Below are 13,820 nucleotides of genomic sequence, written 5' to 3'. Positions count from 1 at the left end.
TACTGAAATAGTATTTTATTATAAATATATATATAAACATTAAAATTATCTCTTTCATTAAATTCAACGGGTATATCAAACCATAATTGTATAATTAACAAAAGCTCACCTATAACTTAGCCTATATAAGCAACAGTTGTATAAATTTACAGCACTATAAACATCATATTGTATAAATTGTACCATATACCACCTCTCCAATTATACAATGAAATATTTCATATATGTTATACATGTCATAATTCATGATCAACAAGGAAGATGAAATTATATTTATTTCTATCAGAGCTCTGATTTACAAAATTCAGAACAAACAACCTGCCTCTATACTGAAATCTAGCAACAAAAAACAAGAGCTATAATATGTTAAAACATTTGTTTTTATCAACTAAATATAAACATATTTGAAATAAAATAAGATCTAACACTGGTTATAAAGTATAGGCCTAGGCCATGTGCAAAATTTCAAATAGATCAATGTCTTACTCGAATTGTTTCTTAAATCAATTAAGAATAAAATGTTTCTTACATCAATTTTCATTGAGTTGTACTGAGAGTTTGGTGTATGAATTGATATAAGTACAGCAATTAATCAATTAAGAAATTAAAACCTATGACTGTATAATTAACTTTTTGTTAACTAAGGAATTGTAAACACATTTCTTGGAATACAAACTATTATAATATAAAAACATATATGGGAGATGACTCTTAATCTTAATGGGAGATAACTCTAAATGTATCACTATATCTTTGAATCATAATAGTGATTCTAAAAAGATTGAAAGACAAATTAAAATTGATTTAAAAGGAATTTGAATTTGATCAAAAAGAATGTAATGTACTTCTTTCTATACACAATTGTTGATTAATACATTATGGAATTTGCCATTTACAAACTTGGCTGCTTAATTTCTAAAAGTTTACATGATTAGGCATTTTATCTTTAAAACTAAGGCATATTTTCCATTTTAGTACTTTGAGGAATTATTGTTTTGTTAGTGTTGAGTAAAAAATGTTAAAACAGTCAATATGGATCAATTTTGAACTTATTGTCAATGAAGAATGTTAAACTCTGACAGTAGACATACAAAGTAAAATAGGACTAGAAAAGGAGTGAACATTCATACACACTGAAATAAATTGTTAAAATGTTGACCTGGCAGAAGATAAAATTAATCCACAGTCACTGATTTTTATTATCTAATCACAACTCTCTGGTGACTAAAAATAAATGAACAAGTCATGAATATTTATCAATGTATACACTAAATGTGGTCATTTGGCAGTTTTGGGCCCTTTATGAAAACACTAGATCAAACAATAATAGAGCTTTAAAAAGTCTATGTGATATGTTATGCATTTAAAAACTTTTAAAACTCAATGAAATCAAGTGTTATATTATGTCAAGCTTGAAAAAGTTGGTCTTGTCTTAAAGACAAAATTTGATTAACAAAATAATTCATTTAAACTATAATACATGAACAGACAAAATATGGCTATTGAAATATTTAAAGAAATAAGTTTTCTAACATGTTTTTAATATGGTCTTTAAAGAAACAAACTTACAAAAATAACTTGAAACAAAAAACAATCAGTAATTTATTCTTTAACAAATAAAACATAAGTGAAGGAATCCATACTACAAATTTCTTGATCACACAATATCTTTTTCCATGGACTGAATAATACAAAGCAACAAATATATATATAGTTATGAACAATAATCACAGCCTTGATTTAAATCCTACATTTTTTAAAGCTTCCGATAATGCTCTGAGAACACGATTTACATTGTCTGGTGTGGCATTGTATCCCATAATTCCTATTCTCCATATCTTTCCTGCCTGAGCTCCAAGACCACCAGATATCTCGACCTTATACCTAACAAAAAATAATTAACATTTGATTATATGAATACTATCTTAAAAGTATTAAATCAATTGGTCATTATGCTTAAGATTGACTTACTTAACAGTTTTACTTTAAATGTAGGTTCTGAATAAAAAAAAATTACCAGACGAACATAAAGAATCATTTTCACATCACTACTTAGGAAGATTTGAAAATTGAAACAAGTGATAGCATTCCCATATTTCAGAAATATATTAATAGTTTTTCTCAAAATTTAGCTATGTATAAGTAATAACAAGAGTGGGTTGCCCCAGCCACACTATCATTTTCTATGTTAAGTGGACTGTGGAATTGGGGTAAAACTCTTAATTTGGCATTAAAATTAGAAAGATCGTATGATAGGGAACATGTATACTAAGTTTCAAGTTGATTGGACTTTAACTTCATATAAAACTACCTTGACCAAAAACTTTAACTGTAACAGACGGACAGACAGATGAACATACGAAAAGACACACAGACCAGAAAACTTAATGCCCCTCTGCTATTGTAGGTGGGGCATAAAAATCTTAATACAGAAAATATCTTACTGATTCATGGCATAATCTGCTACTTCTTTCCAATTAACGCCTGCTGGTACTTTAACACCAGTGACACATGGAAGACGGACAGACTGAAATTAAAACAAACTTTAATCATATATGTTAAGTTATTTCTGATAAAAGTTAAGTGAACCAAGATTTCAAATGTTAAACAAATTACAAACTTTCTCTAGGCATTTTATGCTAAGACTGGCAAAATCATGAATTCAAATATCCAGGAAAATGCAAGTTTCCCTATTCCATAAATTAATATCCACGAAAATAAATGAATCCACAGTATATGGAATATGAAATCATTTTATTCCAATAGTTTCTGAAAATAGTATGACATGTTATTTGTTTTATGATCAGACAACTCCAGTAATGAAAAGATACTTTGATTGCAATACAGCCCCTACTTTTTGATTAGGGATATAATAAAGTGACCTGCAATTGTTTACATTTTTGTCCTTCAGACTATCATTGACCATTTAAATGAGTTGTGTCATTAACAAACAAACCACACCTTTGTATTTTTAAATTGCTATTTATAAGTCTTCTTGTGGTTGATATATATCTCATACTTGCACTTTTTCTGAACAATTGATGTCAAATCTGAAACTACCCTAAACTAAAATTTTCCTTAACTTCTTTTTTAAAACAAAGTTATTAGTAAGTTATTTTAAATTGATATATTTTAAGTTACAGCTAAATGACTTGAGTGTGTAGGTTGCTCTACTCTGAAAGGAGGGTAGTATATCTAACCTTAAAGTGATTTCACAACTCAACTAGCAAGCAAGGTAGCCGAAGACTTTGTTTGAACCTACACACTCAGGTCATTTAGCAGTAAATGAATTAGAATTTTACCTTATCTTGTACAAACAGTTCCAACCCCATTCTCTCTACTCCTTGGTGTAACATCTCAGCACATTTCTTGTGTGTAGCCCAGCTATTTTCTAAACCCTTTAAAAAGAAGATTTATCTTTTATCAAATGCTTCCTTGAATAAAAACATAAATAGTGTTTATCATACAATTAAAGAATGAAACTGACTTTCAAAATTGCATAAAAAGCATTAAAATATAACATCGCTGAACTCATACTAAATTTTCAGATAGAGTGAACCTTAATTTCATCTAATTTCATGATAAATTTGCTAAAAAATATCAGCTGAAGATTGCCATCTACATAAGTATCCAATATTGTATATATGATACAATTATTTTTGCAAAAGAGTGCAAGTTTTTTTGCTCTGTGTTGAAGGCCTCTCGACAACTAACAGCAATAAAAGTGCTATTCCTTTGCTTTTTATGGGTAATTTTGCTGTGCATATAGTGATTTTGAATCATGGATTGATATCCAATATCATTTGGTTTTTATCTATTAACTTAATAATTTAGACCACAGTACTAAAAAAATTTGAACTTGAAAGATATTTTTTATTCACAATGACATGAATTTCATATGCAGTTCTCATTAATTTTTTTAAGCATTATCTACCAAAATTAAAAACAAAGCAAAACATACCGTACCTTTTTTACCAAACACACAATACAAGAAAGCTAACTTCAATTCCTTTTCATAGCCTAAATTATTTTTTTAAAATGAAGCTCCGCACACGCAATTACTCGCTGTGTTGAAGACCACTTTAGTCAGATTTTTGTCTGTTTGACATATTCCCCATTTCCATTCTCAATTTTACACTCAAACATTGATTTTATTGGTTCAATTTCTATGTAATTATCATTACATCTTCTACTAGTCTTGAAAATCCCTCTCTCAAAGCATAAACACTCATTATTGGCCCTGTGTGGTGATATCTACAATAGAAACAACAGGTATGTTTATGATATTATTTCTGGTTTTTTTTAAATACATAAAGAAAGATTTGCTGAAAATTGGGCCTCCTTAATTTCATGAAGGTAGAATTCCCTTCAGTAGATACTAATGGTCAATCTAAGGTAATCCAACTCCACTAAATTGACAAAAATGAAGTTATCTGCAATTCTAATTGGTTGACAAGTTTTGCAGATTAGATCCACCTCTTCCGAACTATTATGGTCGGATATCCAGGTCATTTTAAGGCACAAAGGTCACTCATGATATCATAACATTATTTTTGTGCTTTTTATTTTAACACCATCAAATATTATGTCTGAAATATGAGTTTTTGGTTTAGAATAGGTACATTTAGTTCACAAATCCTAACACCAGCCTTTTCATATAGATTAAACATGTATTACAAACTTGAATAAGGCAAACTAATAAATTATTTTTGAATGAACAGACCCAACACAAGACATGGAAATATTGAACATGTAAATAAATCAGAAATTAATCTTTGAAGTTGTCCACAAGAAAACCACATTATTATCTGGATTTTTTTCGACATTGACAGGTTTATGAAACAGCCTTATACACTGTTACACACCTTCTAGGATTCTCCTCACATCCCCAATAGTTTGATAGATGATTCATATCAAAGTAGAATGATCTAACTGGTGTCTTCCTCTTCAATACCTTTTCTCTGAAAGAACATTTGTATCTTTAAAACTAAATTGATTGACCTTAATCATAAATTATGGAATGTCTATTCAGAACAATGTTTTATTTGGACTTGCTATGAAAACAATAATGTGAAAGTGTAGGCATTGAACTTCCTTTTCTTTAATTAAGTATATATATGTAAAAATTATTGACTTTTTTCTCCTAATATTTCCAATCATTTATCTTAAATAAACAGTGATATCTCAGTCATAGAAGATGAAAAGACTGCTTGAATTGATTTCAAAATAGTGTGTCCATATAAGATGACATATTGTAGTTTTGTGATCTTAGTAGTAGACAAAATTAAAAATCTGATTCTAAATGTTCCTGTTCTACAAAGTATTTGTGTTATATTTTCTCTGATTCAATCATCCGTCTAACTGAACAAGCTAACTAAACTTACTTTCCTTTTTCTGAAAAAGATATTGGACTGGCTCCTGGTGGTGCACTTAAAACTTTCTGGGAACCAGTGTATATACAGTCAATTTCTACAGAAGAAATACATTTATTAGTAAGTTATTTATATATAGTGTATAACTGGTATATATCTCATTTGCTCCCTCATGGGAGATAATGATATATTGTAAATAAAATTGCCTTTTCTGAATTAAAGGCTAAAGCAGACATATATGTCTTTTGGGAATGTAAATTTTAAGTCAAGGGAGACAATTTGTGGGGTTAATTGTATTTTCTAAATTAAAAAGACATATTAGTATGCTGTAAATGTAAATCTGAAGACAAAGATCTGCTGTAAATGTAAATTATATTTTCTTAATCAAGGGAGATAATTTATCTTGTCAATGTAAATTGTAGTTTTTAAAATCAAGGGAGACAATTGTTTTCTGTGAATGAAAAGTAGCATTTTTCTAAATCAAGGGAGATAATCTTATGAATGTAAATTGTATTTTTTAAACAAGTGAGGCAATTATGGTTTTCTGTGAATGTAAATTGTAATGTTCTAAATCAAGGGAGAAAAAAACCAGAGGCTCAAAGAAGCCTGTGTCCCTCACCTGATATTTTTGGTAAACTGCATTTTACCCCTATGTTATGTTTTAAGCCATGGCCCCTTGTTGGTTGGCAGTCAGGGTAATCAGACACATTTTTAAACTCAATACCCTAATGATGATTGGGCCAAGTTTGGGTAAATTTTCCTCAGTAGTTTCACACAAATGTCAAGAGAAGATTTACAAAAATTGTTAAAAAATTGTTAAAAATGGACTTTAAAGGGAAATAACTCCTTAAAAGGTCAATTGACAATTTTAGTCCTGTTAACTGACATGTAGATCTTACTTTGCAGAACAATATTTAAATAGATACTCAAATGATGATTGTGGTCAAGTTTGGTTAAATTTAGCTGAGTAATATCAGAGGAGCAATTTTTGTAAAAGTTATCAGACAAAGATGGACAATGAATGCAAAGTGATGAGAAAGGCTCACTTGGCCTTTTAGACAAGGTGAACTAAAAAGAAGACAATGGTATTTTGTGACAGTTAATTGTGACTTTCTAAATCAAGGGAGATAATAGCATTTTGTTAACTACAAAAACATTAATGAACTAACCCCAATCATCAGCATACAATGGTACACCGCCAGCTGCTGCAACTGAATCTACCAATAACAAACAGTTATATCTGAAAATAAAATAATATACCACTTTACTTAAAAATTGCTCCTCTGAAATTTAACTACTTAGCTTAATTTAACCAAACTTGACCACAATCATCATTTGAGTATCTATTTAAATATTGTTCTGCAAAGAAAGATCAACATGTAAGTTAACAGAACCAAAATTGTCAATTGACCTTTTAAGGAGTTATTTCCCTTTAAAGTCAATTTTAACATTTTTTGTAAATTTATGTAAATCTTCTAAAACAGCAATTCAGCATGCATGATTTAGGTGTAAATTCATTTTTCATCTGACTTTAAATCACAGTACAACACTAGGATTGTCTCAAACCATTTAGTGATTTTATTTTAAAAATATGACAATATAAATATACAATTGCCATCAATCTCTCATATGAAAATTATGTAATCATTATTAAATGATTAAAAAAATAACTTCATGCACAAGCTTTTTCAATTAGTTTTTGTTTATTGCTTTGTTTTGTTTAAGCACCTCAGTTTACCTCAAATTTTCCCAATCTAATGTTTCTTAGAAGAATCATAAATTCTATTCAAAATCAAGTTAGCTCCCCTTTCTTTTCAGTTAAATCTTAAGAAAATTGTAAATTTTGGTACACAGTTAAACTATGGTATCACACATCAACAGCCAAATAATTCTCAAAAATGCTAGCTATCAAAGATATACATTTGGTGTTTTTTTTGTTTAGATAGATCCTATAAAATGAATCCAACCAACCTATGACAGAGTTTTCCTACACCTTCTAATGGCTGTACTGTGGACCCTGATGACTCTCCATGTGTAAGGAACAATAACACCGGTCTGTACTTTTGTAGTCCCTGAAAAGATCATGTTTATTGTTAGATTCAATTTTAGTTAAAGGATACCTCTTTAGATTGAATGCATGGAAGGTAGTAAATAAAGTAATATTTTTGTCATGGTTTGTTCAGTGCAATTTGGCTATTTATTCTGAATTTTGTGATTTACAAAAATGAAGTATGTTGATTTTATAATTAATCAATTATAATGACCTATTACTTTCTTAAGTGGTCTGTTGATATGTAATTCCAACAGGTTCCTGACTTTTTACCTCTGAAATCGATTTTGAAACCCCTGCTAAACTTTTTAGAGTCATATGAAACGAGTGACCAGTGAAAAATAAACGTAATCCAATTCTAATACCAATGCATACATATATCATAAACCTATTCTTCTGCAGAGCTCCAGATAAGCTGTGTAGTTGCGTGATCATGCAATACAAATAATAGAAAACCCAATGCAATTGCCCATTGCAGGGTTCAATAACCCAATTAATTTAAAGGAAAACCCAATTATATGCCAAAACCATGAGTTCTCAACCCCTTTGTTGGCTACCGTCTGCGTTATTTACCCGTATCTGTTTTCACTTGTTGCGTAAATCTGTTTTGATTGTATTTATAATTGGAAATGTCCTTTTGTTCTTAAAATAGTTCCATGCATCAAGTAGCTGAAATGGGTCCCTGTTGGAATTTTCCCTTGCTCAAAAGGTACACGTGTTTTTGAAATCATTTCGATTTTCTCGGCGTTTATCCAATTAGCGTGTGTCATGTTGTCATATTTTTTTCGAATTGATCGAGATTTATCATAACATACATTGAATGTTTTCGGCTTCTTTTGAATAACTGAGGGAAAGATATGATGATAACAATACTCAGCCAGTGTTTTAGGAAGCGTCCGTCGAACCCATGGGCGTGTTTGCGTACCTTAACGAGAACATTGCTAATAAACACGAGACTTCCTCAAAACTGAATAAGTTGCCGTTAGAAAATGTGAAAGGCCAAATCAATTATGAAATGATATGTTATTGGAAACCAAAAGTTCTAATAAGGGATAACTTAACCCAGATTTATGTTAATTGAATAAAACAAAAACATTCAAGTATATTTAGAGTTTATATACTATTTTTTTTTCGTTTTACGGTTAATGAGTGAATACACACCCAGGCATTCCTCTCAGAATTTTTATATAAAGGTATATAAGAGAAAAATAGATCTGAGGCGAGTGCCTGGGAATACTCATATCCGTTATTTACAGTTTACATAAGATGTGAGAAAATACAAAACTGGCAGAAGGTTTGAAACGGGACACAAATTCAACCTACAATTGCTTGTCAGTGAATTAAGAAAATAAAATAGCTATATTATTCAAAGAAAGAAACATATTTAAAATGGAAAAACATCCGGGGTTGATATTGTCTAAATATTAAATAGTAATGCTGATGAAAAAACCCAATACATTAAGGAGCTTGGTGGTGAAAAACCCAATTTGATATTAACTTGAGGGGTGAATTTGAATTGATAATGCAATTAAAAATCTGTATCACCCAATTACATAAGAAAATGGTGGGTAAAAACCCCAATTTGTGAATTCTTATCTGGAGCTCTGCTTCTGTGCAGGATTTTATCATTTTTTACGTATTCATTTCCTATAAGTCATAAAAAAAAAATTACTAAAGGTCACTGTTGTAATGGCAGCTAATTAATGGTGGTGTTTTGAAGCCGAAGTTTACCAACAAAGCAGCATGGATATTCAGGTAAGCATGTGTAAAACATGTACAACAAGATACAGTTTATTTTGATGACGGAGCAATGTTTACGTTTGGTTTTCCATTCCCACTTGCGTATTGTGAAGGCTAGAAGTAAACAATTTGAAAAAAAAAGTATCTTACTTCTTCAATTTCTTGAAGATTAAAAACTTGACCCATTGGTTTATTTATTGTTTCAGCAATTGCACCTGTAAAATAAAAATAAAAGATATGTTATTCATAAATACTCTTATGTAATAATTGCTGAATAATACTGAAATTCTTTTATTTTTGTACTTTCCAATTTTTGTGGTTAGAGGAACTATCATATATTTTAATAGATATTTGATTTTGTGATTTTGATAATGTCTTCATGCAAGCCTTTGTAAATTTGAATTTGTTAAACATTTAAAATTTGTACTTTGTCTATTCCCATAATCATGATAATATACCTAAAATTGGTATCCCTTAAAAATAAGGAATCAGAATCAACAGAAAATGGATGGCAAGCTACCCACAAGATATTCCATAAATGCATCTTAGTGCGGTAAAATAAGTACTGTCAATGTTATTACTAATTATCGCTGGGTCAAGACCACAATTATTTCGAAGTGCATTTCTTTTAGAACATAAATGAAAATTAAAAAAAATCTCACCTGCCCTTAAATTTTGACAGGGTATAAAAATGAATGGCAAGTAACCCACTGTCAACACTAGGGACTATATTTGTGAACAACGAAAATCAAGGGACGACAATTGTGGTCTCGGACCCGCTATTTCTTTCTCAGTGGAGTCAAGTGATATGAAAATGGAGTCGAGTGATACAAAAAGTATTGCTAAAAACTAAGGGAGCATGTGGCATTGCTGAAAAAATTGATATGACATTGACACACGGAAACATCGGCATCGGTAAAATAACGATAAACAGATTATCATTGGTCAGCCCTCCCGGCTCATGCAAGAAAATCAATCTCATTGAGATGATCAATGATAATCTATAAATATCAAACATGTAAGACAATAGAATATCAGTATCAGTTCCTTACAAGTAACAAGTTTTAAATAAACAAACCATTTCTTCGTGCCATGTCAGCGTATCTTTCTCCCCATAATCCATTTACACATGATAGAGTAGTCTCCCCTGGTTCAAGTAAGTTACAAACTGCTGCTTCCATTGCTGCATGACCTAAAGGATAAAAGACAATGAGAAATAAGTTGACATTTTTAATAAAAAGAAGTGTCAATTTTCTTTACCTTTCTTTGATAATTTTCTTGGTGCAATATACATGATATATACATTTATAAGCAACACGACAGGTGCCACATGTGGAGCAGGATCTTCTAACTTTTCTGGAGAACCTGAGGTCACCCCCAGATTTTGTCAGTGACTGTTTTGCTTATTCTTTAGTGCTCTATTTTGTTTCTTCTGTACTATTATTTGTCTGTTTGTCTTTTTATTTTAAGCCATGGCGTTTCAGTTTATTTTCAATCTATGAGTTTGACTGTCCTTATGTTATCTTTTGTCCCTCTCTTATATACATAATATAAATATATATTAATAAATCATGTACTGTGGATTTGTTTATTTTCGTGGATACCAATTTTCATGGATTGAGGAAAACTTGCATATTTGTTGATATTCAGTCATGGTTTTGGCAAAGTTTGCATAAATTCCTTTAGAAAATTTGTATTGCGTTGAACATTAACATGTTTAAGATTTGTAGTTCTCCTGTTCCCACAAAATCCATGAAAATTTGTATCCAACAGATATTAATGAATTCACAGTATATATATGTATATATATAGCATGTATAGCGAGAGAATCTTGTATAAAATAATGTGAAAATATGACTTCTGGTAAATAATTTTGACCAAAATCTGTAACCTGAAGCGAACGGACGCACAGATGGACGAACGAACAGAGGCACAGACCAGAAAACATAATGCCCCTCTACTATCGTAGGTGGGGCATAAAAAGTGAATGGACAGGATACATAAATTAGATAGCAACCACATGGTACAATAACCAAAATGTGTCCGGAAGAAAACATACAATCATGTTTATGTGGCTCCCTTTTCTCCTTTAAATACTAGAGTAGGCACAAGTGTCTGTTTGTGTGGCTGATATTTTTGTGATCAATTGGTTTAGAACCAAACTTACAATTATACAAATAAGAACAGTAAAGTCTTTTTTGATACATTTGTGACAGGGACGTATATGGAAGTCCTTGATTTGTGATAAGGGACTTTCTGGTTTGAATTTTCTTCAGAGTTTTTTTGTGATTTTACTTTTTACACATGGCAAGTAACAGAAGGATTTGAGGAAACAAGTTGTCTTATTAAATGATTATGTATTTAATGTTTATCATATATCTTTTGTGATACAGACCTGTTCCTGATACACATACAGTCCAATTGTTTCTGGTCTGAAATAAATATCTTGTTCCTTCTTTGACTTCATCCATTATCTACAATCAATAAGAAACATTACAATATTTTGCTTCTACATTTACATAGATATAGGAAGATGTGGTGTAGTGCCAATGAGACAACTCTACATCCATGTACATTTAGGTTGTACAATGTACATCATTTTGTAAATGTATATAAATACTTATAAATACATGTGCATATGCATGATGTGTTAACCTTTATAAAAAAGCATTGCAAATTTGTAAATACACAGACTGAAAATTCTTGCTGAGAAAATAAAACCAGAACAAACAAAACGGGTGGCTCTAACATTGTCCATGTTGTCTAAAGGGCATGCAAAGCTCACCAAGTGTAATGTGCATGATGTTTGTCCTCAACATTTGCTGTTCTCCAACCATTGTAAAAAATTCATGAAGTTAACTACAATCTCTTTTTAGAAAATCATGTCCTGCATGCTGATCTTTTTAACTGTTTACAGTTTCCCTCTAGAATGCTAGACTACCATCTCTATTTTTGCTCAGAGCGATTTTTTAATACTAAAATGGTTATTTCAGAGTTAAACCTGCATAAGTCAAGACTCTTTGTTGAAAGACATACAATGGTTTAATTTTAAATATCATAACTGGGATGGAGAATTGTATCATTGGAACTCATACCACATCTTCTGAAATGTATATCTATGACATGTAATTCATATAAGGAGGCAACAAACAACTTCAGCTACATTGCACATTCACTGTTTTTGCAATTTACAGTTCTTCTTTATCGACCAAGTTTTTTTTCCCAAAAATTATATGAAACATGCAAAAAATTGTTGAGCATTTAAGGGCAATAACTGCTACATCATATGTACATGTTCTATGACGGAAAAAAAATGATAAAAAAATTGTCATTAAAGTTAACAAATGGTAATTAATTTTAGGTACAGTGCAGTAATATAACACTGACTTGGTAAAATGTACACACATCTTTTTTTATTAAACTAAAATCTTTTTCAAATATTAAAAAAAAAATATTAAGAAATAATTTTCTGAACTAAAATACAGTACATGTATTTTCTAATACATTTGTTATATTTGAAAATACAGTATTTTTTTTATATTAATATTAAAGGATTTTGTGTATTAAATGTATAAGACTCATATTTATTTTTATTTTAAATCTTTGTTATGTCATATTTTGACCTTTAAAGTCATGGTGTTTTTTGTGTTTTGAGATGGTCCCTGAGTTGACAAGTATATTAAGCATGATAAGCAAGATAAACAAGCTTGTAATCTGATACTCACTGATACGGATGATTACATTTAGGATGTTTAAATTAATATAACATGATGGTATGACAGCATGTGAAACATTTAGAATTATACACTTTCCATGTCCAGAATCTAGCACATGTTTGGTGTCAAAATATAATCACCTTTGTAAATTCTGGATGCAAATGGCCAAGCATTGGTAAGGCAGACGCACTTAAAATCCGTGGAGAACTATTTGAAGGTCCTGGTCCCATTAGAAGCTTCTGTGGTATTACCATTGGCTTCAAAAGACTTTGTGGGGGATTAGAAACAGAACTCATCTTTGACTTTGGTATTCTGAAACGGCTAGTTTTTTGTTTGCACAAAACATTCAAAACAATTCCGGTCTGGGGACGAAAAAGAATACGTAGTTTTTCCATTATCCAGAGATCCGAAATTTTAATCCAGTGATCACAAATGAAAAGCAGTCCTAAAAATCCTTTTTTTTAGAAAAGTAAATAGTTGCTAAAACACACGATTTATAAGTCTATTCTTCAGGTAAACATCTACGATTTCTGAGTGATCAATTTTCAGTGTATCAAATTCAGCAAAATTTTACTGGGTCAAGGTAGATATGAAGAAGACACCATGAATGTTTATCTCTCTTTATTCAATGTTTATTTTATAAATATCGCGACGAGTTCAGCTCTGATATAAAATAAGTGGTGTATCCGTGTGTTTAGATTCCATAGAGGGAAAGATCGCCGTGAGAAGGAAAAAAAGCATGATGGAAGGATAGACGTTATGAAGTCACAGTAAGCGGCATTTTGACTTCATGTAAACTACCTACTGTACATGTAGGTCTATGAATGTTGACTGATCTGAGCTGGGACGTGGAATAGAGTGGGATATGTGATTGAATGAATTGGTTCTAGATGCGATCTGAGACTTATAAGTGAATTCGAAATACAAGTCATTGGACAAAAG

The 13,820-nt window shown here is 30.6% G+C and overlaps 1 protein-coding gene across 1 annotated transcript; it reads right to left on the bottom strand.

Annotated features, from left to right (window-relative positions):
* LOC134693464 (alanine--glyoxylate aminotransferase-like) lies at positions 1-13,432 on the bottom strand. Its single transcript, XM_063554296.1, has 12 exons — positions 13,019-13,432; positions 11,558-11,636; positions 10,241-10,354; positions 9,313-9,377; positions 7,344-7,444; positions 6,542-6,612; positions 5,385-5,469; positions 4,866-4,961; positions 4,185-4,254; positions 3,303-3,398; positions 2,445-2,527; positions 1-1,884 (listed from the first exon to the last, which is right to left on the bottom strand). The coding sequence occupies exons 1-12, from the start codon at positions 13,271-13,273 to the stop codon at positions 1,728-1,730; spliced, it is 1,272 nt and encodes a 423-aa protein (XP_063410366.1). The 5' UTR covers positions 13,274-13,432; the 3' UTR covers positions 1-1,727.
* Between the last annotated feature and the right edge of the window lie 388 nt (positions 13,433-13,820).

Source organism: Mytilus trossulus, chromosome 12 (genome assembly GCF_036588685.1).
Source record: "Mytilus trossulus isolate FHL-02 chromosome 12, PNRI_Mtr1.1.1.hap1, whole genome shotgun sequence".
NCBI classification, from domain to species: Eukaryota; Metazoa; Mollusca; class Bivalvia; order Mytilida; family Mytilidae; genus Mytilus; species Mytilus trossulus.
The sequence above is the reverse complement of the archived record's forward strand: the minus strand, read 5'-3'. Positions and strand labels throughout refer to the sequence as shown.

Excerpts from the sequence above, each read along its gene's own strand:
- LOC134693464 (XM_063554296.1), bottom strand. The coding sequence starts at position 13,273 with ATGGAAAAACTACGTATTCTTTTTCGTCCCCAGACCGGAATTGTTTTG. Across the intron at positions 7,445-9,312 it reads ATCTTCAAGAAATTGAAGAA|GGACTACAAAAGTACAGACC; the intron begins GTAAGATACTTT and ends TGATCTTTTCAG. Across the intron at positions 1,885-2,444 it reads GCAGATTATGCCATGAATCA|GTATAAGGTCGAGATATCTG; the intron begins GTAAGATATTTT and ends ATTTTTTGTTAG.